The sequence below is a fragment of the Lolium perenne genome, chromosome 3 (genome assembly GCF_019359855.2).
Source record: "Lolium perenne isolate Kyuss_39 chromosome 3, Kyuss_2.0, whole genome shotgun sequence".
In the NCBI taxonomy this organism is placed as follows: Eukaryota; Viridiplantae; Streptophyta; class Magnoliopsida; order Poales; family Poaceae; genus Lolium; species Lolium perenne.
This window is the reverse complement of record NC_067246.2, coordinates 296,123,127-296,150,224: the sequence shown is the minus strand read 5'-3', so window position 1 is coordinate 296,150,224 and position 27,098 is coordinate 296,123,127. Positions and strand designations below refer to the sequence as shown.

The 27,098-nt window shown below is 42.4% G+C and overlaps 3 protein-coding genes and 1 pseudogene across 4 annotated transcripts; all 4 read right to left on the bottom strand.

Moving 5' to 3' along the window:
* Window positions 1-832: 832 nt before the first annotated feature.
* LOC127345098 (probably inactive leucine-rich repeat receptor-like protein kinase At5g48380) lies at window positions 833-1,934 on the bottom strand. The gene has a single exon (XM_051371537.2). It carries the CDS (start codon window positions 1,847-1,849, stop codon window positions 1,001-1,003), a length of 849 nt encoding a protein of 282 aa, XP_051227497.1. The 5' UTR covers window positions 1,850-1,934; the 3' UTR covers window positions 833-1,000.
* Window positions 1,935-3,120: 1,186 nt separating this feature from the next.
* LOC127345099 (inactive LRR receptor-like serine/threonine-protein kinase BIR2) lies at window positions 3,121-4,057 on the bottom strand (annotated as a pseudogene).
* A 459-nt stretch (window positions 4,058-4,516) lies between these two features.
* Window positions 4,517-7,363, bottom strand: LOC127345097 (2-alkenal reductase (NADP(+)-dependent)). Of its 2 annotated transcripts, none has more exons than XM_051371536.2 (5): window positions 7,041-7,363; window positions 6,730-6,907; window positions 5,454-5,620; window positions 5,298-5,380; window positions 4,517-4,968 (listed from the first exon to the last, which is right to left on the bottom strand). In XM_051371536.2, the coding sequence occupies exons 1-5, from the start codon at window positions 7,296-7,298 to the stop codon at window positions 4,590-4,592; spliced, it is 1,065 nt and encodes a 354-aa protein (XP_051227496.1). In that variant the 5' UTR covers window positions 7,299-7,363; the 3' UTR covers window positions 4,517-4,589. The 2 variants fall into 2 exon arrangements, with proteins under 2 accessions (XP_051227496.1, XP_051227493.1); XM_051371533.2 differs by having other exon boundaries at window positions 6,730-6,900; window positions 7,041-7,158.
* Window positions 7,364-16,514: 9,151 nt separating this feature from the next.
* LOC127345096 (polygalacturonase-like) lies at window positions 16,515-19,831 on the bottom strand. The gene is made up of 4 exons (XM_051371532.2): window positions 19,292-19,831; window positions 18,907-19,196; window positions 17,056-17,290; window positions 16,515-16,865 (listed from the first exon to the last, which is right to left on the bottom strand). The coding sequence occupies exons 1-4, from the start codon at window positions 19,748-19,750 to the stop codon at window positions 16,644-16,646; spliced, it is 1,206 nt and encodes a 401-aa protein (XP_051227492.1). The 5' UTR covers window positions 19,751-19,831; the 3' UTR covers window positions 16,515-16,643.
* Between the last annotated feature and the right edge of the window lie 7,267 nt (window positions 19,832-27,098).

Here is a 27,098-nt window from a genome sequence, read left to right as displayed (position 1 = left end):
GCGACACATGCTGGCCACGGCGACGCTTGCGGGCGCCGTTTCCTTCTTGGAGGCGTGTCCATGGCCCTCACCGTGCCTTCCCTCCCCTCGGATGCAGGGGGAAACCCTAAGTCCAGTTCACCGGACTAGGCGGCAGCGGCGCCACGACGTCGTTATCTTCTTGAAGATGTCGTCTTGGCCATCTTGAGGGAGGCCGATGCAACTTTTGGAGTCTGGGGGCGATGTGTTGTAATGCCGGCGTCGGCCACTGCCTGAGGCTTGGGCTACTGGGGCGCTATGTACGACATGGTGGAAACCAGCTTGGTCGACGTCTTTCTCTAGTCCGTCAGGACCCTACCTTCTTCTCGCCGTCTCTTCTAAGCGCATGAGAGGAGGTACGTTGGTCCTGGCAGCCTCGGAGTGGAGGTCGGGCTTCGGCGGTGTCTTGCTTGGTTCGTGACGTGGCCCGGAGGCTATGTGCTCCTTCTCCTCGCCACTTGTGGCTGAATGTTGGGCAGAGCGGATCGTTTATCATCGAGTATGTAGAGGTTGTGTTGTTTGCCGCTCAGCAATGTATCATGGTGTTGGTGTGGAGTGGTAGCCTTTATGACGTTGTATCGTGGTGTGTGGAGTTGTAGCCTTCTTGACCTTGTTTCAGCCATCTTGATCTTTTGATCTTTTTTTCTATATGATTGATACACCTTCTAGGGTGTTATTCTCGAAAAAGAAAACACTGCCGAAGTTCAACCTTTGCCGCTCTGCGTTTTTCTTTATATACTAGACCGAACGGTGAACACCAATACCAGTTCTGTGTGTGTTCCCGTTGGAATGTCGAAATGAAACGAGTCGGAGAGCATGAATTATGACGCCCAGTGGTGCCTTGCATAATTGATTCTAGAAGAGTCGAAATATGCATTACAAGAGTAGCACCTGTACACTACGTTTCCTGGTTATCGGGTGAAAGCTAATCGCGGTCCAAAAAAAAGGTGAAAGCTAATCCTTTCAATATGCATTGCAAGAATTAATATTGCTGCTGGAAGTGCTCATTTGCCCCGTGAATAAATATGCGGACAATGTAGGAACGGAGCCTCTCAGAGCAGATGAAGCGGTGCGGGAAGTAGAAGGCCACCACGAAACCCGCGACGAAACCGACAGCCGCTCCGATACTGGACTCGTCGTTGATTCTGTGCAGCCTGATTCGTATCCATCCCTTTCTCTTCCCGGAGGCAGAGCACTCGTCCAGCGGTGCCTCGTAAAGCCCTTGGTTACCAACAAAGTTGGAAGCCGAAAACTTCTGTAGCATAGAAGGAATAGGCCCAGATAACAAGTTGTCCGCAACACTGAACGTAGTTAACCGAGTAAGCAGACTGAACTGCGGTGGAATTTGACCGCTGAGTTGGTTATGCTCAAGGTTGAGGGTATACAGATAATTCATGTTTGAGATATTTTGTGGGATTGAACCAGAAAAGCTATTGTACGAAAGATCTAGAGACATCAGATTTGGCATCTGCCGTGAGATACCGGGAGGAATCGGTCCTGAAAAATTGTTACTGGACAGATCCAGGCTAGTTATGCTTGAACAATTCAAAAGACCTTGAGGAAATGGGCCTTGAAGCCCTAGGTTGCTGAGACTCAAACTAGCAAGAATGTTCCCACCGTCACCGGAATACCAGCATCGCACACCGGAAAATTGGCAAATGAAATTGTTAGTGCTATTGGCGAAATCCCATGACGACTTGAGTACGCCACTGGGATCAATCACTGATTGTTGAACAGACTTCAGGCACTGGATATCAAGTTCAGAACCAAAACACAACGATGAGCTGCTCAAGAGCAGCAACCAAAGAAGAGACTTGTTACCAGTAGCCATCCCAGATGCACAGACGTGGAGTGGGACCAACAGTTTGCTCAGCCCAAAGTTGGAGTCAGATTCTCAAATCTGGTGTTCCCCTGCACAAAACTTGTGTAAGAGAAATACTAGAACACACTGGTTATAAAAACAAGTAATAATAATTTGCTCATACATGGAGACACCACAACAATTCCTCCGAAAAGGAAAATGTCAAGTCAGAATGCACTCGTTTTGTTGATTTCATGTAATACTGAGATGCTTCTGAAAACTCACCAGTTGATCCAGCCAAATCAGAAACCATGATCTGTCATGGATGAACCAGTGCACCCCCTTTTATAATAGAGAATCCCTCCACTGGAGGGAATACTTTTCTTCTGTCCATTCCTGAAGTCTTATTTTTTTCTAAACTTGGAAAAGGATTTGCCACAAGAATACAGGGAATTCTGCCTACTGTGAACAGTCCACATTCTGAGCTACTCACGTCATAAGAACGGCAAGAAGGCACATGGCAGAAAGACCGATCCAGCGTCCTTGATAGCTTCCGGTCGGTAGAACTGTCATCGAGGAATGTGGAGGGAGTTTGCATAATTGGCTAGCAGGATAGGATTCTGAGCTCTCTTGTAGGAACTCTGATCTTAGGGTCTCGCCAGCCTAATTGCTCCAAAATGTCATGGATTTTCAGAAAACATGAATGGATATAATTGCTATAACACTACATAAAAAATGTGATGAAGAAATACATCGAAACTGGTACCGTTAATAAAATATAACTATCAAAGTTGCTTCAATTTTTCTGTTACGTGACACATATTATTCATATATAATGCATCTTTAAGAAAAAGTATTCACTTGACAAAAAATACCGAATAGAGAGCACGAACGTACCCTGGTGGAGAAAATCTGGACACTTATATAGTCTACTCTCTTGGCAGAAAACACAAGATGCATTATTCTCACTCTTCCACACCTATGAAATATGAAGTTTTCTCCTGTATATTTTCTTCATATAGCTGATCGAATTTGATAATTAATGCTGCTTTGATTGGAAATTATCAAAATAATTCGGAAGAGTGATCACCAATATTTATTTTTATTTTAAAACCTTGAAAAGAGTAAAGATTAAAATAGTTCCAAAACAAGTGAGTGTCATATGGGGACGGCGTAGGCACTCAGAGAAGATGAAGTTGTGCAGGAAGTAGAAGGCCACCACAAATCACAAGGCAAATCTGACAGCCGCTCCGATGCTGGACTAATCACTGATTTTGTGCAACCTGATATGTACCGGTCTGCATCTGCTTCTCCTGGGGCACTTGTCCAACGGTGGACCACAAAAGCGCTGGTTACCACAAAAACATGAAGCATCAAACTTCTGTAGCATAGGAGGAATATGACCACTGGTTGTGCTGAAGGTTGAGGGAAGTCAGACTTCAGATTTGTGATACTATCTGGGATTTCACCTGAAAATTTATTGAATGAAAGATCCAGAGATGACAGATACCACAGACGCCAGGAGGAATCGATCCTGAAAAATTGTTATTTGACAGGTCCTGAGGTCCAGCTTGCTAATGCTTGTACAATATTGAAGACCTTGAGGAAATCGGCCTTCAAGTCCTAGGTTGCCGAGACGCAAAGCGTAAACCCTGTCATCCTGGTGCCAGCATTCCACGCCAGTAATCAGCATGTCAAACCGTTGGTGGTATTAGCAAAATCCCATGACGACTTGAGTACGCCTCTGGCATCAACCACTGATTGTTGTACAGACTTCAGGCACTGGATATCAAGTTCAGAACCAAAAAATAAAGATGAGCATCTCAAGAGCAGAAACAAAAGGAGGAACTTGGTATCATCCACCATCACAAACATGGAGTGAAACGAACAGCCACTTGGCTGAAAATTGGAGATTGGCAGGTGCCACCTAGTGAAAACTTGTGTAAGAATACTTGAACACTACTTAAAAAAGGATGAATTACATTGCTCGCACATGACACGTGAAGAAAAATCCTATAAAATCTTACCAGTTGATCCAGGCAAAGCAGAAGCCATCACCTGCGTAGTTGAAGAGCCAATCCCTTCAGTGGAGCACAGACGTTTCTTCTGCTGATTAATTCGTCAGGTCCTACTGAGTGGAAGACTGACCAACTAGCCATCTCACTAAACAAGCAAGCACATACGAAGACTCAATACCACTAAGAGAAATAGGGGTAGAATTGTCTGATGCCACCACATCATTGATTTATGAGGCTAGAAAAACTAAGACCACAATTAAACAGGCAGCTAATAATTCATCAGGTCGAGAGCAAAGACAGCGTTTCTCCCCGTAACTACTCCCTCCATTCTAAAATAATTGAAGTTCTAATTTTTTGCTAAGTCAAACTTTTCTAAGTTTGACCATTTTTTTATATAAAAATGTCAATATTTACAACATCCAATCTGTATAGTATAAAATTCAATGTATGATGAATCTAATAAAAATAAATTGGTGTTCTAGATGTCCATATATTTTTCTACACATTCGGTCAAACTTTAATAGTTTGACTTAGGACAATACCTGAACTTCAATTATTTTGGAATGGAGGGAGTAGTAGGCAGTCAGATTACTTGGTAAAACCACAACTTGGCAATAGGTCAAAAAATTGCTTCATATTGCAAAACGCATGAACAAGATCAGACAAACACGCATCAGCATAAGAGGTTTCACAACTTTTGTTATTTATTTGAATCATGAGGTTTGTAATATTCATTTAGATGTACACGTACTTCACTCTTGTGACATGCACACGACTTGTTTGCCAACATTTTTACCACTGAATAGACCAACAAAGGCACCAGGAGCATTCTCTAGCCCAATGCTCATGTCTTCTACATACACAATCTTGCCATCCCTATAGTGCTTGGCCACGTCATCGAGGAACTGTGGGAATAAGTTGAGGAAATCGCTTTGGATGAAGCCCTGCATCTTTATCCGTTTCGGTACCAGGCAGAATAGGTTGTGGATCCCTACAGGATCGGTCATGCCGTGTTGGGAGACCATCCCGCATACCGCAATGCGACCATGCATCCGCATGTTGACAAGTACAGCATCTAGCATTGATCCGCCAACATTCTCAAAGTAGATGTCAATACCTTCAGGAAAGTACCTAAACGGCAAAGATAAAATAATTAGTGTCATTATTGTAGGATTAAACATGCTATCTTTAGATCACCCTCATTTTGTACACGTCTTCGTGCTATAAGAAATGACGTGTGTTAACTTGGAGTTAGGGTTTAGGGTCCATTGACCATCTGGTTCCCAAACCAAACACATCACAATGCTAGTATGGAGGTGGGCGTCAGAATTCAAGGTAGGTTCATGATTCATCAATGGCTCATTCTGTTAATATGACTATTATGATGTTCATTCCAACCTAGCTTGATACTTCGATGTTTATATAAGTTCATGTTATCTTACTGAAGAAGAAGCTCTGACCTTTTTAAGGCTGCAGTCAAATCAGGCTCCTCTTTGTAATTAAAAGCTGCATTGAAGCCAAACTTATCTTTTAGGAGCTCAACCTGAAACATTATTGCAGACCGTCATTGATACAGCTAAGCAGGTAATTATTCATACTACTAGTTTGATGAGCACTTTCTGATTTGTTCCAGCACTTCCGACAACATAGCATCCATGAAGCTTTGCAAGTTGACCAACAATCTGACCAACTGCCCCTGATGCAGCAGAGACAAATACAAACTCGCCTTTCTTCGGTGAGCAGAGCTCATAGAATCCAGCATAAGCTGTGAAACCAGGCATGCCTGTGGGGAAAACCAGCATATTAGTAAGCATGTTGAATAACAAAAATTGTTCACATACATCAATATCAGAAACATTAGCTACATGGATCAATATAAACTAAGTCCCCGTTACAACATTGCCTACCTATTACAACAACCCTTTGTTTAAAATAGCGGGGAATTTTACAATTTGCCACGCTTTTGTTTGCACTTCTATCATTTTCCATTTTATGTCTCACTGACATGTAGTGGTCATGTGGCAAATAATAGACACTTCAAAGAAAAGTGTGGCAAATCATAAAATATTCCTAAAATAGCCGGTTATAGACTGGCTATAGCCTTTCGCGAGGCCTGCGGCTACAGCTAGAGCCTTCAAAGGCTAAAATGAAATATACGCTAATAGCCCGGCTATAGCTATTTAGCCCTAATTTAGCCCAATAGCGGCTATCTTCCCACTCAACGGGCCCAAAAAATTCTGAACCAAAATTTTCCAAGCGACCCAATTTATGGACACCACTATGTCATGAACTACTGCTACTTAATGATGCTGTAATATTTTGACATAACTACGTCCTTAACTATCTGTGAATATGTTTTGGACAGAACTATCTATTAACTATGTTTTGGTTATGTGCATCTCTTATGTGACTATGTTACTATGTTATGCATCTGTGAATTATTGATGTATATACTATATGCGATTATATGCTACAGCAATTATTGATTTTTTTCCTATTATTTATCAATATCGGCTATATGGCCTTAGCCCGCTATAGCCCGGCTATATTCTTTTGTAGCTCCAAAAATCGCCGTGGCTATAAGCAATAGTCCGCTATTTTAATCAGAGCAACAACCTCCATAACAACCTCAACCCCACCACAAAACACTAATTTCACATGCCACTGCCAACTAATCACAACAACGAAGAATACTAGTCTATTCCACATCCCCTCAACCACACAGCATTTATTCATTTGATAAGGCTTTCTAAAATGAATGTAATGTGCCTGGTGCTCTATAGCGGGCAATAGTTTTAATCGTTGTAATGATTGCATATTTTCACTCATGATGTCTACTGTCTATGCTTCAGAATTCAACTGAATGATTAAAATCATGTGTAAGGAACTAACCGAGAAGCCCCAAATGATACGAGAGTGGTATGTCACTTTGCTGGATCTTATTCAGCTGCTCAGGCTTTTCGATCAGGCTGTACTCCTCCCAGCCAGTCATTCCCGAAACAATGTCGCCCGCGCTGAACCCCGGATAAGTGGAATCCACCACTCTCGCCACGCCCAGCCCTTCTATAACCTTGACAGATCAACAAATTCCCTGATCAGTAAACGAATCATCCGTGCACACCTGATTCCTTGAGCAACCAGCAAAAAGGGCAACCAGTCTGTCAGAAGGGGAGGCGAACTGAAGATTGGGGGAAAAGACGAACCGATCCGGGCTTGAACGGGGGGATGTAGGAGCTGTGGTTGTCCCGCATCCGGCCGCGCATGTAGGGGTCGCAGGAGAGGTAGAGGTTCTTCACCAGCACGGCCGGGCCGGCGGCGCCGTCGGGGACGCGCAGCGGCACGGCGCCGCCGTCGACGAGCAGCATGTCGTCCTCCGTCGGCGCGCGGGTGATGTACTCCCGCAGCACCACCTTCCTGTTCCTTGCCGTGGGCACCTCCGCCGCGGGCTCCGCTTGCTCCATGCCGCCGTCGGTGCGGGAGCCGGTTGGGAGGAGGGTCACACACTCGCACGCCTAGCACAAATGTCAAATGAGTCGATTGTGGACTAGAGAATTTCATTAAACTCAAATTGCAATGTCTGTTTTTTATTTAACACAAAAGAAATCTCTCTTACAGACTCTCTAGCATATAACATGTCGACCTTTATGTGATTCCAAATTGTATTACGTAGCCCCGCTTTCGGCCAGAATTCGCCACACCGTCCCGAGTCTAGTTATATTTGGCAAAATTGTTGTCAACCGGCCCAATTTCAAGCTTGTTTGCCACGGTGGATATGCGCATCTCCACGGCTGAGCTCCACGAGAGGAGCCACGAGATGTCTCCGACAATAATTGAACACCGACGAAAGCTCCTCGACCTCACGAAGCTTGGCTAGCAAACACGGCAACCGTAGCACAGGTGGTCGGAGTGAGGCGAGCAGGCGTTAGGAGTTACGGAGAAGGGGCTGGCGAGGGGCAACCACCACAATGGGAGCCATAGTGTATTTTTTTTTTTAGTATTTGTTCGTGTGGTACTCAAAAAATGTTTGTGAGTCTAAAAAGGGTTTTTGAGCACGAGATTTTTGCGTATCTGGTAGAGTTTCTCTTCCAAAATTATTGTGTACAAACTTCATCCCAAGGGTTAAGGCTTACGTAGTTTAAAAAAGTCAAATCAAATAAAGTTTGACCAAAGTGTCAAAAGAATTAATCAACAAATCAGTAAATATGATATTTTGTAGATATCATATGAAAATATATTTCATCATGTTAATTATTTTTGATAAAATTTGGTCAAACTAGACATAGTTTGTTTTTCTAAAAATAATATAAGCTTTAATCTTTGAGATTGAAGGTCAAGGCAACTGCCATCATCGTCGACCACCTGGCTGATCTTGATACCCGAGCTCTGTCAACGAGAAACACCAAACTAATTAAAGATAGGAGATACCAGAAAATGACAAGAGATTGGCCTAGATAATATAATAAAAATTGTTACTTTCTCTTTTCCATAATTTTTGTGGTCATTGAAGTTCGAATTTAAACTAAAACCACTGTAAAACTATGGAACATATGAAATGTTAGAGTTATTACCCGATCTGAGCACATTTTTTCCGGGGCAATCATTTTGATCAATAATAATGAGGTTGTGGACGCCAATCATGGTGGAGTCTATGAAGGTGATGCCACTTACGAAGCCTTGCTTGGAGGTCCCCATGTCTTGATCCTAAAACCATTTGTTGTGCCAGTGAACCATGTTGTTTTCACTGTCACGTTCTGCACCGCCTTGACAGTCAACCCCTGTTGGTGGCCTAGACTTCCAATACTAACCAATGATGATAAGAAAAAATGTGTAAACTATAACATTTTTTTGAGCTTGTGTAAAATATAACGTTAGTATCTAGTAATCAGAAAACAATATTCCACGTCCTTAATCTGGACTAGTACAATGCAGTTGCGGAGGTTAGTGCAAGGGGGACCCCCCCCCCCCCTACCATGTTGTTTTCACTGTCACGTTCTACACCGCCTTGACAGTCAATCCCTGTTGGTGGCCTAGACTTCCAATACTAACCAATGATGTAAAATATAACGTTTTTTTGAGCTTGTGTAAAATATAACGTTAGTACCTAGTAATCAGAAAACAATATTCCACGTCCTTAATCTGGACTAGTGCAATGCAGTTGTGGAGGTTAGTGCAAGGGGGGCCACCCCCCCCCCCCCCCCCCACACACATTTGCATCAAACTCTGAAGATATGTTTACATTGCTTGGTGGATCATCCAACATAACTGAGGCAGCTTGATCGATACCTCCAAGAGAAAATTCAGAGAAGTGATGCCATACACAAGTTCTTGTTGTATCTTGGCATCGGTAGGGTGACAGAGTGACACTGGCAGTATGTCAGCTATCAGTTATATTATTTTATTTGGCCGATGCATATGTGCCAGCCTGGGAGCGAATCCAGGTACTCCTAGCCGTCAGATTCTACCCTCTGTTCCATGGAAGTTATCTAAAATTTATCTATATTCGGATGTATATAGACACCAGATAGTATCTAGATATATTTAAATTTTGACAAAGCTCAGACAAGTTTCATAGGACGAAAGGAGTATATTTGCTCGAGGGTGATGATAGCATAGAAAGGAAAATCAGCGACAAGTTTTCATAGGCAGTAGTTTTAGGCGGGAACACTATAAATCTCATTTCAAAACTGATGCATTATAATAGTACACATAGAGATAGAGAAGAGATAGGGATAGAGGTATATAGTACTCCCTCCGATACATCTATATTTTCACAAATCATAAACAATCTTTGTGGAACAGAGGAAATACTATAGTAGCTAGAAGCCTATAACTAGCATTATTAGTGGATTCAGTACACCACCGCAAAGATACAATACAGTAAAATCTATGACTACTGAAAGTACTCAAAACGGTCCTCAAAATTAGTAAATGTACAATCTTTACTAGTTGGCGATGGTGGATGATCCTGTCTTCCCACATAAAGTAAGGGAAAACTGAATGAAAATAATAAAAAATTGTATGCATTGCAAATAAACTTGTCATTCTTTTACTATTTTGGAAGTAAAGTAAAGTTCAAAACATGGATAAAAGGGAAGGTTTATTTCTATATTAACATTTCTGCTTAGCTAGCACAACTAATTTGGTTCATAGAATTTGTATAGGAATTACGTAAAATTTGGATCCTATATGAAATTTCCTACACAAGTTGTTTGATTTATATAGGAACATATCCCATAGAAAACTTTCTATAGGAATCTTGTAGTGTGTAATTCCTATAGGAAAAAAGAATTAGCTCATATGTCATGAAAATTCCTTTGCTACAATCAAACACTTTTCATCTTCCCATAGAAATGATTAGACATGATATCCCAATCCTATGCCTTTTATATTTCAATAATTTTCATGTCCTATGAATCAAAGAGGCCCTAAAAAGGTAATGATCTAACAACGAGGAAGGGGCAAGACATCGATCGATTGACCGATCCGCCGGTGACGGTATGGTCTGGTCGGTTGTGCTCACAAGGTGTGTGTGCACGCAGTGAGGCGAGAAATCGGTCCATTGATCGATTTGCCTTGTTTGATGGTATGCCCTGGTTGCTTGTGATCGCTAGGTGTATGCATGCAGTGCGGCAAGAAATCCGCCGGTTGAATCAGTTCGCCTCTAACGGTATATATAAACCGTTTGATTGTGTTCGTTAGGTGTGTGCGCTCAGTCAGGCAAGACATTCGATTTGTCTCATTTTCTAATATATTTCAACACTACCTTCACGTCTAGACTCTAGACTCCACCAAGCCTTTAGCGTGAGATTGATGAAGTTCACACATAGTTTCCATTAATAGTGTGTTGATCAGGTTTTGAACTTGAGATTTCTTGCTATGGTACTATATTGAGTTGGATGCATCAAGTGATGAAAAATGGTGGACAATATATTTCAACACAGGAGAGAGGCCTTGTATATAGATATATAAACATACCGATGCACAGCTGGTTGGCATTTTAGTGTGAGATAAATCCAAAATATTTCACTCGAATAACAAAAAAAACAGGCCCCAAAATGTGAATCCAGTAAGATACTAGACTCCTGGCGTGTCCTCGCAGGTGGATATCATGCTAAACTGGAAGAACGTTAAGGTGATCTACGCAAGCAGGAACACCACATGCATATTGTTAATGTCGTACAATAACATCGGATACGGTGACAAGCGGCCAAATAGATAAATACATGTTAAGGAGTCTAGGACAATGACAGCTCGAAATTTTGCACTATTTTAGTGAGGTTTTTAAGTATACTATTGCTCATATGGTTATTCTTTTTATGCTCCAGCTAGATACACCTATGCTATTTTGCGTACTTACGAGTTCTTTTTCACTTTCATAAGAGCTTTGAACTATTTACAAAAGACCGACTTCACCACAGGATGCACAAATTCGAAGAAATTATCAGAGAAAATAGAGAGCGCCCATACGGGCGCATCCGCCCGTACCACCCGCATGTACCTGAAGGCGACAAGGCGCAATGAGGACATGACGGGTAAAAGAAAACTTCAATCTTTTTTACAAGCTAAGATCTACATGTTCTATTGTACTTTATTTACCTACCTTTGAAACACCCCTGCCTATAATTCTCTGTCCTTTTGTTTCTTTTATTTTCACGGTTGGGTGAATGAACTCCATTCATACATCGAATCGTTTGCTTTCTTACTTCGTGTGTTATTTTCATAGGGACTTGAACCTTGTGTGGAGGTATTTAACGGTATGTGCCAACCGTTCAAACACCCATATTAGCCACTTGTTTACTTTCATTTAATCAAGGGTACTTGTCCACTGAAAGAGAGGTTATTCGTACCTCAACGATAAAAGTGCATCACCCTTGCTTTAATCAAGCTTGGGAAGGTAACCACTTCTCACACTCTCTTTTGAAACTGCATTTTCTCTTTCGTTTTGGTAATCTATTCAATCTTGGTTCTTGCAAAAGCCTAGCTCGGGGAAGTTACTTTAGCATGTGTAGGATCATGTGCAACACTCTCATTCAATAAAGTTTTGAACAAGCATGTATCTCGCTGCTTTTAAATGAGTTGATTGAGTAAGTTATGTTTCGTACTTCTATAAGGTATGCACTTGCTTTGTTTAGTATCCATAAGAGCTGAGTTAGAGCTTTGATGCACCATGTTCAAATATTTATCTAGCTTGAAAACAATATTGTGATTCTCTAGAATAAATTGCCATTATTTCTACACTTGAAAATATCAAATAAAATAAGAAAGAGTTTCCAATGATGACTTATGTAGTGTTAATTGTCGTAAGAGTTTAACCATGAAGTTACTCAACTCCATAGGTATGATGATAAGCTTGATAGCACTTTTTGGAAAGATTTGTTTGAAGGAAGTGAAGTCTAGTGGTAGTTGAGATGCATGCCCAAACTGAAAGTTGTGAGTTAAAAGTATGATATTGCTTAAACCTTGTCTACTAATTGTTTATGTATACCCTTGGGATGCCAACAACTCCGCTGGCCTTCGAATTACTTGCCGGAACTACTCTCGGACGAATTTTCAACGTTCTTGGGGAGCCTGTTGACAATTTGGGTCCTGTAGATAGTAGTGCGACGTTCCCTATTCATAGATCTGCACCCGCCTTTATCGAGTTAGATACGAAATTATCCATCTTTGAAACAGGTATTAAGGTCGTCGATCTTTTAGCTCCTTATCGACGTGGAGGAAAAATAGGACTATTCGGGGGGGCCGGAGTAGGTAAAACAGTACTCATCATGGAATTAATCAATAACATTGCTAAAGCTCATGGGGGCGTATCCGTATTTGGTGGAGTCGGGGAACGGACTCGTGAGCTATTGAGTTGATGACATAGGTAGCTAGTTACTTGTGGGCAAGAGTATTGGTACTCTTGAGGGATGTGCAAAATATTGCTATGGTCATTGATGACCAATATTGGAAACTATTATAGAATCCAAATGAATCACCTAGAAAGTTTTGGCATGATTTCGATACTACTAGATGAAAATTCTTCAAAGACAATGAATAGAAAATAAGTGTTTTGATAGCCTCGATTTATTGATGTGGGTGTTAATAAAACACTACATTGTGATGCTTATTTTGACATGATATATTACTCGTAATATACGAACATTAAAAAGCAATAGGAGGATCACAAGTTTGGTTTCAAGGTAGATTTACCTTTGACATGAGTCATAGAAGCTGAAAGTGGTTTCTTATGGACTAAGATAACTGAATTGTTGTTTTCTTGTATGATTATGTTACATTTCACTTCTAGCTTGGGGAAGTATAGGATATCACCTCGTACTTGTGAGTTTTTCTACCCAAGTTCATTTCTCGCTAGGATTCTTTTCACTTTGTCACTCGAGGGCGAGTAACAACTAAGCTTGGGGAAGTTGATTAATAGCTCGAAATTTTGCACTATTTACTGAGATTTTTAAGTACATTATTACTTATATGGTCACTCTTTTCATGCTCCAGCTAGATACACCTATAACTATTTTGTGTACTTACGAGTTTGTGTTAAGTTTCATATGAGCTTTGCATGTTTAGTAATTTTAGTAGGATTTTATTACTTTTTCGCTTGTATTTAACATGTTTATAGGTTTTATGGATAACTATGGATAAAGCAAAGCAAAATGATCAAGAGAGGGAAATATGGAAGAGCTACAGGCACCAGACTTAGTCATTTGAGGAGTGAAAAAGTGACATTTTTCAATCATCTCAAAAATATGATCTAAGACCATATTGTTGTAGCTCTCGTCCATACAATTTCAACGATCCCAAGAACGCTTAAATCGGAGTTCGCATGAGGAAATGGCGGCTAAAATATGAAAAGCATCTGCAAGTTTAGCAATCATCGGTACGGGAGGGTCCACCAATACCGTCTGCCCGTACCACGGGTCTGGACGCGCGAAAAATTCCTTTTTGGACGCGTTTCTTCGCAGAGTCCGTTCCCGTTTGTTCCTAGACCTTCCTTAGATCATAGGATACGTGGGAGGGGCTATTGGAGACCCCCTAGGCCTATATAAAGAGGGGAGGAGCCAAGGGAGAGACACCCATCATCACATACCTCCACGACAGATCCTGGCGCCTTGCAAACTCCATAGCCGCCACACCTCCAAGATCTAGATCTCCACCATAACCTCCACACCATCAACGCAAGAAGAAGAGGAGAAGGAGGCCATCACCATCACCACCACCATGCACCGTGCGCTGGCTCCATCACCATCTCCATCTCCATCTCCATCTCCATCAACACCTCCATCTCTCTCTTGTTTTAGATCTTGTATTTGTAAGATTGAACATGATGATGATCTCAATGAATCCTTCTTTGTGTTATTGTTCATCTATGTTTAAGTAAATGATTTGGATCTAGGTTGAGGTATGATCTAGTATGCAACCCTAGACTATGTGGCTTTATCTATTATATTACTCTCTCCTCTAGTGACAAAAAAGAGATAGATGAGTTCATGTGATTCTTTGGACCGGAGTGTAATATTGACTTGCGTAGATAAAACGCGAGGTTCTAAGTAGTATACATCCAAACTTTTAATCGTAGGGAATCGTTTATTCATCTAAAGTATTATCTTGGGTAATTCTAATACATGACTACATAGTTGCCTCTCTAGTACTAGTGAGACTGAATGCCTAGATACTGCCTTTCTATTCAATCTTACAAGTACAATCCCTTTTGTTTACTTTCAGTATTGCTTTGCTTTATTCTTGTTAAGTTCCTTGTTATTTGTTACCTTAAACCTCTCTCAAATATTGTCATATATACTAGTAACTTATAGAGTAGACTATTTCCAAACACCATTTTGGGTGCGAACATGGCCACACTAACAATGTGGCTGCGGGATTGTGTGATTGCCATTTGCAAAGCTCATTTGGAACGAACTTTCTAATAAATAGTTATTGCTACAAGTACTGCAATAACCCTGTTATTGATCGCAGGAACCCAGACATCAGACAACATAGACGCCTTTGTTCGTGCAACTATGAGGATGTTGCAGTTTAGTTGACTAGTCTGCAATAAGTTGATGGTAGAGATGTGTGGAGTGGAAATAAACGTGGTGGCGTGGGACCCATCTTGAGAACTTCTATTTCAACGGTTTCATTTTAATGAAATCGGGAGCCTTGGCTCCTCAATTTGAAATATAAAAATCTAGGCAAGAAGGAACATGGGATGGATGTCGATGATGTCAAACAAGACCATCGGAGACGTGATTGATGGCGCCATAGAAGAGGACACGCTAAGGAGTCTAGGATAGCATAGTCATGTCTGTTCACACAACAGTGATGATGTGCCGCTCATGTGGTGGAAGATCACGATGTCGTTCCTCCGGATGCCATACGGCACCATAGATAAGAGACAGCGGCGAGGGCTTATTCGGCCACTCTGATGTAAGTTGTTCTAGGGTGCCACACCGCAGAAGTATGGGACTAAGCTCAGGACTCTATTTCTTATATATGTACCATTTTGGGATTGTATGCATCATTTTTGCAGAAGCCCGGAGTAAGGAAAGGCTTCCATTTAAAAAAATTGTATTGACATAGTTTCTGAGTTTGAGCACTATATCTTGATGAATTCTGGATACATTTTACTCATCCAAGAAAAATGTCTTGGGTATAAAATAGAAGAACCGATAGACATGAACCTCACCACACCACTTTTATGTTCCTCTCCGCCGGCACCTCCATCGCGGGCTCTGCTTCCTCCATGCCGCCGCCCATCGATCGTTTTGGTAGGTGATCTGGAACTTGCCGGGGTGTCGAGTTGATGTGGGTAGGACAGCGTGGTCGGGCGGGTGTAGCTAAATCGGACGGCCGTGAGCCGTTTAGGAGGAGGTGCATCATGCAATGCACCGTTGTACACGAGGGTCACACACTCGCAAGCCAAGCACATATGTCAAATGACCCGATTTCGAACTACTGAATTTCATAAAAGTCAAATTAAAATGTCTGTTTATTTAAAAATGAAATCTCCCTTAGAGATACTCTAGCATATAAACAAAAATAACAACCCACTTTACGTTTTAGGTTAAAAAATGTGAATATGGCAGAATGCCCTCGTACCCGGACTGAAAAATTGCATATACCAAAAGAAAATGATACCTCTATGGCGTAAATATACAATATTTGGGAGGGGGGGAGCGGGCTTTGTTTCTTGCATACATGCAAAACTTTGTTCAGTTGGCAGGGGTGAAATTTCAGGTCGACGTCGGACTAACTCCGACTCTAGCCATAATTCGCCACACTGTCCCTAGTCTTCTCAGATTTGGCAAAACTATTGTCAATCGGCTCAATTTCGAGCTCATTTCGCACAGTGGACATGAGCATCTCCCACAACCGAGCTCCACGGGAGGAACCACGAGCTGTCCCCGACAATGATCGAACACCGGGGAAAGGTCGTCGACATCACGGAGCTCGGCTGGCAAACGCCGCCGCCGTACCAAAGGTGATCGAAGTGAGGCGAGCAAACGCTGGGAGGTGCGGAGAAGGGGCTGGCGGTGGGGCCATGCCAGAGGGGCAACGCCCATAACGGGCCATAGTGTCTATTTTTTCAGTATTTATGGTGTGGTACTCAAAAAATGTTTGTGAGTCTAAAAACGTTTTTTGAGTACGAGATTTTTTGTGTATCTGATAGAGTTGCTTTTACAAAATTATTGTGTACCAAATAAGTACCTAAGAATTGTCATACCGCGCGCGCAGCTTGTCACTACGTTATTCACCGCTGATTATGTACATTACATACACGTGAAATTTCATTGTCTGCAGTCTAGGCCGTGTAAATGTCAGAGGCAGCTTGGGGGCACGACTAGCCCAGTCGTTCTCCCATTGACGTTCCGGCAGGATGATTTTGCAAGACGCATGCCCTCATACATGAGCCTCACATTCTGCAAGCTAATTCCACTGCACGGGTTGCTCCTGCTGCAGTTGAAGGTCACGGCAACCGGCGTCATCGACCACCCACGAATGTCGATGTACCTCACCTGGCTGATCTTGATACCCGAACTCTGTAAACAAGAAACACCAAACTAATTAGGCATACGAGACAAATAGGCAATGCCACTGACAAGAGATTGGGCTAGATAGTATAATAAAAAAAATTGTTACTTTCTCCTTTCCGTAATTCTTGTGATGATTATAGTTTAAATTTAAATTAAAACCACTACAGGATTATACAATAAGTATTAGAGTTATTACCAGATCTGAGCACGATTTTTTTCCAGGGCAGTAATTTTGATCGATGATTATAGGGTTGTGGACGCCGATCATGGTGGAGTCCACGAAGGTGATGCCACTAACGAGGCCTCGCTTGGAGGTCCCCCATGTCTTGATCCTGAAACCATTTGTTGTGCCGGTGAACCATGTTGTTTTCACGGTCACGTTTCGCACCGCCTCCACAGCCATCCCTTGTTGCTGGCCCAAACTTCCAATGCTGATCAATGACAAGAAAACACGGGTAAAATCATAATATTTGTATAAATCAAAAAATAACATGTTGCTCTTAATCTGGAAGCATAGTAGTAGCTATATGCCTATGCTAGATAGTTTTATTAATGGATTCGGTACACCACTGCAGATTATGTGCATCCATCATGATGCATGCATAGTCCAACGATATTACTATAACTTTAGACTTATTATGGATTTTACGAAATACTAGCTAGATAGTAAAATGTATCTACATACCTTAAACAATGGAAAGCAATCAAAACGGTCCACAAATTCAGTAAGTGTACAAATGTTTACTATTGAAGGGACTTAGTGACAATTGTTCATCCTAACTCCCCTTCATCCAGTCTCCCCACGAAAAGAAATGCAAGAATTAATGGAAAGAAATTTTGTCTAAGATTGCAAAGAATTTTATTTTGATTTGTTAACTATTTAGGAAGGAAAGAATAATGAGTAAAGTTCAAAACATGGATAAATAGGAAGGTTTATCTTGGGTACGTACTGGATAAAAAGAAATCTTAGCAACGCACGTATGTACTTACCTAGCACAGCTTACAAGGGGCAATGACCTAACATCAGGGAAGGCACGATCGTGCCGGCATGACCTGGCTGGCTGTGCTAGACAGGTGTGTGCACGCACTGAGGCAAGAGCGGCATAAGCAGGTAGTGTTCGAGCAAAGTAACTAGAGAAATCGGTTGATTGCTGATTTGCCTCATTTCCTAATTTTATATTTTAGCACTACCTTCACGTTTAGGCTCCACCTAGCCTTTAATCTTGAATTTGATATCTCTTGCTATCATACCATATTGAACTGGATGCATCATATTGTCCAAATGTAAAATGCCTTTCAGCATGGGTTAGACTAAGAGACTGAGTTGGTTGGTGTTTTAGTCTAGGGTAAATCTGCATTATATTTTACCTGGATAAGAAAAGAAAAAAACCCAAGATGTGACCTTGGGGGTGAGGTGGATATCACGCTAAACCGGAAGAACGGCAAGGATCTGACCGAGAAGGGAAACGTCGTGCATGTTGATGTTGTTGAACAAGACCACCGGAGACATGACCGGAGGCGCCATAGACAAGGACCCTCCAAGGATTTTATGACAACATAGACGATTTTATTCACGCAACTGCGAGGATGCGTCGTTCCTGTTGTGGCAACTTGGGATCACCTTGTCATGCTCTTGACACCATATGAGGTCGCATTAGGGATGGAGTTTAAACTAGCCTCTGCTTTAGCTTTGCTTATGTGGAATGTCCGCTTGCAACCCTAGCGAGGGTTTAAGGTGCTTGTCGTCGTCTGATGCCCCCCTTTAGTGTAACTTGTTATACAGTGCCACGTCAGCGAAGTATGAGAGTAAGCTCGGAGCTGTATTGCCTGTATATGTACCATTTTGAGATTGTATGCATCATTTTTGCAGAAGCCCGGAGTAAGGAAAGGCTTCCATTTGAAAATAAACAAAGATTGTATTGACACAGTTTCTGAGTTTGAGCACTATCCTGATCATTGCTTAAGAATTGTGGATACATTTTACTCATCCAAGACAAATGTCTTGGGTATAAAATAAAAGAACCGATAAACATGAACCTACATGTACCTTATGCCATGACCTGGACCACACGAGACACGCTCAATCCAGAGGTTTGAGTTTCCCGGGCCGATGGAAACGCAGTCGTCCCCGGTGCGGATGTCGGCATTGGAGACGGCCACGTTACTGGACATGTGGATGTGTATCCCGTCCGTGTTGGGGCTGTCCTCCGGCGCGTCCACGCTGACCTGCTGCAGCGTCACGCCGTGGCTCTGCAGCACCACCATGTGGAACAGCTCGCTGTTGGTCGACCTCGTCCCATCCACCACCACGTCCCTCGAGTTCGAGATCGTCAGAGACTGCACCGGCGCAAACAGATACATGGCGACGTTCAGTTATTAAGATCACCTGAAATTCGTCGAGCTTGATTTGCGATCGAGACGTATGTACGTACCGAGGCGCCGGTCGGGCAGTGGACGTGCGGCTGCTGCTGCTGCTGCCGCTTGCAGGACCAGAGGGAGGAGCCGCGGCCGTCGAGGACGCCGCCGGAGACGGTGAGGCCCTCCACGGACTCGAAGGTGATCCACCTGCCGGTGGTCGCGTCCCAGCCGTAGCCGGTGGGGGCGACCAGCGTGCCGGCGATGGAGAAGGTGACGGCGTGGGTGGCGCACGGGCCGGTGAACGTGGCGCTCCCCAGCAGGAACATGCCCGGCGGCACGAGCACCGTGGCCTGGCGCGGCGAGCGGCACGCGTCGGCCCACGCGCGGAGGAACGGCAGCGTCGAGTCCGTCACGCCGTCGGGACGGGCGCCGTAGCGCGTCACGTCGTACACCGCCGCGCCGGCGCCGGAGAGGAGCAGGAGCGCGGCGTGGAGGTGCGCCAGCAGGCTCAGGACCGGCTTTGTCATTGCCATTCCGGCGGCAGGCTGCCCGCTAACTACGTGGGACGATCTAGTGGCTGCTGTGTCGAGCAGGAGCTTGCAGGTGCTTGTTGGGTAATGTTCCGTGTTTATGAGGAATGTGTTTACTTGGACACGTGTATTTGTAGTGCACGAATTTGGTTACAAAAATCAATTTGGAAGTGAATCAAGAGGGTGAGCAGTAATTTAGAGCATTCCTTACTGCTTTAGGACGTGCTTCTTTAAACAGTAATGGATGCAGTATTCATCAGATACCTAACATGGGAGACCAGCTGGTAGTCAGCAGTGATCTTTTACATGGGAAACTATGGGAGTTTCTTATGTGTAGAATACTGTCCTAAATGGGGTTTGGTGTGTTCTTGAAATTAGGCGCTGCAGCCCATGTAAATTCCGTGTGTGTGCTAGACTGCTTTTGGTGATCGGTCATGGTCGTGTAGCCAACACATTGTTTACTACTACTACTAGCACATTTTTTTCACTAAATAATAAAGTACTGATAACACATTGCTTACTTCATAGCATTGTATGCATGAGCTTGTCCTGAATGATTCCCGTTAATCAACGTATGTGGTATACTCAAGGAACAAGAACATCAAGCCCCAAGGTGCCGGTGTAATTATTATTATTTTTTTGCGGGTGCCGGTGTAAGTTGTTGCTTGCCCATGCTTCCGACTACTCTAACCAGTACTCCATGCATGAATGATGCATCTACTAGATCAGGTTACAAGACGAAAGTGCAAATGCCACCAGCTTAAGGTTGACATGGATGGGAGTTTTCTTTCTAAGCGGCCAAACTCTACCAAGACCAGGAAACAAAACCATTTCAACGTTACCGAGGCAAATCTTTAGCAACCAGCTGATCAACCAACTGCAGACATTTGTACTGTATAGTTGGGTTGGCCGCTTAGCAACTTCTCTAGTTGTACTAGATGGAAATCAAGATCGGCAGCTTAGGTTTCATTTTTGAAACAAGCAGCTACCCCCCTCGATTTCCCACTGCTAGGATGCAGAACGAGTCTTAGATCAATGAACCTCTTGACCATCAGGGTTCAAAAATGGACATGACCTTAGGTCCTTAACTAGTTGCTTAGCTGCAGTGGGATTAACGGACCAGTAATATAGTATCGATCACCGTTGAAAAGTGCAGGTAGAAACGACCTCATCCACAAGTTGAACTAGGAGATCGTTGTAGGAGAGCAAATTTGACTCTCGGTGCAGGTGGTGGGTTGGGTACATCTCAACCCAGCTTGTAGAAAGATCTGTCATGCTCAGGTTCTACAGCCACAAGGGTTGAGTCAAGGTCCAGTTTGGTTTGCTGCTTAACTACCAATCACGACCAAACCGTTAAGTGTTGTTGTGACATTTTCTTGTTGGAGAAAAAACGATCTTGCTTCATTGATCTATTAGAATGAAAGACAAGATTAGACAGCGGCAGAAATATTAATGTTTCGTGGAAATTCAATTCGGATCTTGGGTGCATATGCTCCCTCCACCTAAAAAAATATATTTTTAATTGTCAAAAAAATCTAACAAAAAATTCCACATGTACATCTCGACAATCTATATGCATTCGTGCAGTTTCGTGATAAATCGATATTTTTTATGGTCGATGTAAAAAAGGCAAAATAAGTCGCACAAAAAGCCTCAATTTTAGCACTAAATTTTGTCTTTTTACATAGCCCAAACAACAAGTTGATTTTTAATGGAAAGACTTTGTGCTCACTTAGCATGTGAAGATGTACACGTGAATTTTTCGTTTAGAATTTTTGACATTCCAAAATATATTAAAGTTGCAGTTCAAACTAAAGAGAGTATAGGAGCCAAAATGTCTTTGTCGCTACTCTCTAGGAAATGGTCCAAGAAGAAAAGAAGGCATAGGGCAGTTGAGCAAAGGCAGTGTCAATGTCAAAGGCCGAGCTCAATGGTCTGGTCCCGTAAAAAATGACCTGGCACAAAAATATCTAGCCCAGTACTATAAACTTGGTCCAACCAACAAAATTGGGCTGCCATGGAATGCAGAACAAGTGTACCGACCCTCTGCAAAGCAGCTCGTAAGACCCGGCCCAGTTTTCTTTTCCCTACTAGCATTAACCGTAGAGTTGTAAATGGTATGGATAATTTCCGCTCCGAATCTGCATCTGCATCCGTTTTTAAGGATACGGTGTGCAATTTTTAAAATCCGATGGATACGGACGCGGATAAGGATATTGATCATGCTGATATCCGGCGGATATGGTAGTCGATATGGTATGGCTATTATCCGACGGATGCGGATTATCCGCAGTTTTTTGCGAATAATCCGGCCTGTTTAATTAGGATAATCCGATTATATTAGCCCAACCCACTAGCCCAAGCATCCAATTAATCTTAATGTATATTATAAATTTATAACCTAGCGTCTAGGGATGGGATTACATCACGTAATCACCTTTAAAGTGATTAGACGACTTGCATTCTTGTTTTCCCATCCTGCGTACACCAACGCCGCCTACCGTCTGTCGCCAGAGCAAAACGCATCTCTCCGGCGATCCGGCCGGCACGATGGACAAGAACGATGGTGTTGGTAACCACGCTGGAGGTGAGCACTGAATACTTTGCAAATTTGTGAATTGTACTTTGTAGTTTCAAGATCCAGTGTAACTTACAATACACATCAATACATGCATGGATTAGTTCACCGAGCAGTCTGTAGGACTAAAAGTAATATACGTATATAATAATATGCAGGTCCCATTTATCTCTCATTCTCTCTCCCATAATTTTCCCCATTTTCTTTCTCCAACGACCGATGGATCCATCATCCATATCCCCTAGTTCCCTCATCCCTGCTTGCTCAAACGCCGGTCAATTCCTCATCCAAATTAGATGTCAGGGATGATTATCTAATGTATGGATTTGGGTAGCCATCGCCAATTCGCCATGGAATTCTATGACTCTGCTGGATCTACCCTGTCTCGGCCGAGACTAGCAGCATTTGGGCGGCCATCGCCATGGTTGCGACCCGGTGGTCGCATCTTGTAGTCACACGGCGATGACTGTTGTAGCAGTACCAGTACTTTTTTTTTAGATCAAAGCAGTACCAGTACTCCCGCAGGTCCCCATATTTCCTCACCATTTTCATCTTTTTACTCTCGCTTTTCTTCTGGAACACTTCAATATATATTGTCATTTGAGTTGAGCTCTAATGAAATCCAATTCTGTTTCCATACGAGTGTTGATTTGAACTACAGAGCATATTTTACTACATCTTTCTTTAATATGCTACACTTGTAAATCAACATATCTAAACTCTGAAGTAAATGCATATAGTTGAGAAGATCTACTTCTTCATTACATATTTCCATTCTTAGCCTTTTTATGAATGGACAAACATCTTCAGACCGTTTATATATTGTTTTTCAGACCGTTTGAGAATGATATTGGGGAAGAGAGGTCCATCTTCAAGAACTAGTGCAAGTTTAAGCCAGAATATGGCTGTATCACCCTCAGCTAGAAGTGAAGGAGCAGGCCTGCATCATGAAGAAGAGACACCAAATCTAGGCACTAGCAATCAAGTTGAAAATGTAGTTATTAACGTGGAGGATGGGGAGGATGCCAGAGCAGATGAGCCCTCAGGGAAGAGAGGGAAGAATACCACATCAGAATGTTGGGACCATTTTTATAAGACTACCAAGACGGTGGAGGTAGATAGCAAGAAAGTTGTGGAACAATGGGCCAAATGCAAATATTGCAATTATGAAGGAAGGCGTAATAGCAGGAATGGGACAACAGTCTTCTTGAACCATATTAAGATGCATAGTGTGAAGTCAGGGCAGCAGCTACTCAAACTAGAAAAGAAGGAACCTGATTCTGTCTCTGTTGAGACTTTTAGGTATGACCAAGAGAAATCACTCAAAAAGTTCCGCTTGTCAATAGTTATGCATGAATATCCCTTTAATATTGTGGAGCATGAATACTTCCGTGACTTCATCAAGTCCTTGCGCCCCTCATTTCCTATGAAGAACCGTAACACTGTTAGAACTGAAATAGTAGCCATGTATCAAGAGGAATGGGATAAGGTATATGAGTATTTCAAATCAGTTAACTGCCGCTTTAGCACCACAATGGACATGTGGACATCTAAGATCTAACCAGAATAAGGGGTATATGTGTGTCACAGTGCATTGGATTGATGAGGACTGGAGTATTCAGAAAAGGATCATCAAATTCATGCATGTAGAAGGGCGCCATACTGGTCTTAACATGTCTGAAGAATTTCTCGCAAGCATTTTGCGATGGTTTATTGAAAACAAAATGTTTTCTCTTACTCTGGACAATGCATCTTCAAATGAAGTTTGTGTTAATCATGTCATTAGTAAACTGAAAAAGTATGGCCCTCTAGTATGTGATGGTGAGCTGTTTCATGTTAGATGTGCAAATCATATTCTAAATCTGGTTGCTAGAGATGGTCTTGCTCAGATTTCAGATGCAGTTTCTGGTATTAAGGCATTTGTTTTAGCAGTAAAGTCGTCTCCTCAGCTGGAGGAGGACTTCTATAAGTGTGCAGCTGAGTGTGGGTTGCCAAAAAGTAAGGGCCTCCATCTGGATGTTCAAACGAGGTGGAATTCTACATACTACATGTTGAGGGATGCACTATTTCATAGAAAGGCTTTTGATAGGCTACATGAGATTGATAAAAAAAAAGTTTGACAAGTTTGCTCCAACAGCCGCTGAGTGGGAGATGGCGCTAACTCTTTGTAGATGCTTGAAAAAGTTTGATGATCTCACTAAACTATTATCAGGTAATCAATATCCAACAACAAATTTATTCTATAAAGGCTTCTGTGAGATCAAGGCTTTAATATCTGGCTGGTGTAGAAGTAGCGATGCTACTATTAAAAAGATGGCAGACTCTATGCAAACTAAGTTTGATAAGTACTGGCATAAGTCAAATCTTGCTCTTGCAGTGGCCTTCTTTCTAGACCCTAGATACAAGAGAAATGAAATAGAGCATTATATGAGGAAGGTTCATGGAGATATGTTGTATCGTGGCAAAGTAGAAGAACTGCTCGTTGTTGTGAAAAGGATGTATCTTGCATATGCTTCTAAGTACTCACAGAGTACGCCTGGCCCTAATTCTACTGCTACTGCCCAAGAGCATGCTACTGATTTTATGGAAGAAGATGAAGATGATTACTTTCAGTCCCAGCAGGGCACTCATGTGTCTAACGAAGGTGATTCTGATACTGACTTGGAGAAGTACATGGCAGAAAAACTAAAGCTTTCGAAGGAGGCTTTTGATAAGTTTGATATCTTATCATGGTGGAAAACTCATCAAGATGTATATCCTGTTCTGTCATTGCTTGCTCGTGATGTTTTGGCCATTCAGGTGTCCACGGTTGCCTCAGAATCAACTTTCAGTGCCGGTGGTCGTGTTATCGACCCGTTTCGTAGTCGTTTTGACCCCCATGTGGTAGAAGCTTTGATCTGTACCAAAGATTGGGTGGCTGCAGCTAGAAAAGGTGGCACTAAAAGAGGAGTTGGGCTTGGTTCTATCGTGAATGATTTGGAAGTTGTGGAAACACTTGTTGCTAATATGAATCTTGAGGAACAACTTGACGAAAAGGTATGACTCTATGTCTAGCTGTTGCTCAATTTAGAATGATATTTCCTTCTCGATCATTACTGCCATGTACATGATGTATTGATGTTATATATATGCTTGATTTCATTTGTAGCTACGAGACAATGCTGGTAGTGATAATGAAATAATTGATTTCTTGTGCACTTCATCTGTAGAAGAGAAAGTATGTCTTATTACATGTTTAATATTGACAAATTGTTTCTTTTACCACATATCATATATTTCGGATTACGTCTTGAACATTGATGTTTCTTTTTACCAAGTGTCATACATGTTGTTGATTCTTGAACTTTTCAATACGTAGGACAAGGAGGGAACGGACATTGAAGAATGAAGCTGACCAACTTGATCAGGAGCAACCAATTTAGGTATGTATATCTGTTCTGACTATTTCATTCTTCGTAAGTAATAGTGAATTATTACTCTACTTGTGAGATGTACAATTTGATTATATCTCGTCTTACTCATAGAAAGAGGAAGGCACAAGTGGGACATCAAGAATGTAATGCTGAGAATTTGAGTGTGTGATATCGCTTCCTACTTAGCCGGTTGCTTGCTTTTATTTCTTCAATAAAAATTTAACAAGAAATGGGAGAACCTTTACTTAAGTACTATTTAAGTACGACCTTCGTCTTTGTAATAAGTACTGAGATATTCACACTGGTGATGTTTTGAACTATTTGCTACTCTTTGTTATTCTTTTCGGGAACTTTTTGTTCATATATTTGCAATGGTGAAAATATGTTTTTGTGCGCGTATCTATCCGATATATTTTGTCCGTTTCCGCTCCAAATCTGTTCCGTTTCCGATCCGAATCCGTAGTCCGATATAATCCGCATCCGAATCCGCATCCGGTCATTATCCGCTCCGCTCTGAATCTGCCAAAAAAATATGGTAAAGGATATGGAGAGAGCATTATCCGAACCGATCCGATCCGATCCGTTTACAACCCTAATTAACCGTACAGTTTTGAGATTATTTCCATGTTTCAGCACATACTTCAACGGCTTCTCTCGACAATGACCGAGCTACAGGCTTCACTTCACTCCTGGCCTCAGACACCTGCTGCGTTACGCACCAGCAGCCAAGGGAGACAACTCAAACTTTCATCAGCTTGCAACTTTTGGATGATTGGATCCATCTCGTGTAACCATGTTCCTACGGCTTCTTTCGTTCGATTTTTAACCCCGTTTGCCGTCAGCGATGAGTTAAGATTAGCGGATTAGATAGATTGTCCCAGAAGTCGGAGGAAGGCCAACAAGCCATGACTGACTCATCACTCAAAACGCGCGGCGCCGTGAGGATTCCATGACAGCGCGCTTGAACGTGCAACGGCAGCAGCATGCCTGACCTACCGCAACGGCCCCTCTCAATCTCGCATCCCCAGCGTGCACCACCTTCCCCCAAATTCGCCAAACACAAACAAAACCCGCCGGAGCCTGCAGAACAGACAGCCTGAATAAAATACTACTACTGTATTAGAAATCCCTTGGTACTCCCGGTTCACATTTCATAGAAAACTAACAGAGTAAGAGCACGGCACAACAACAACAACAACAACAACAAACATTGGAGAATTCACACATTATAACACTAAAAAATTGCAAATTACGCCGCGGTCGAACTGAAATTTGGAAGTTTGTAACATAATACCTGCATTGGCAAACTAGGATTCTGCAGGCTATATATATATATACACGGAGTGGTGAGCTGCTTGGC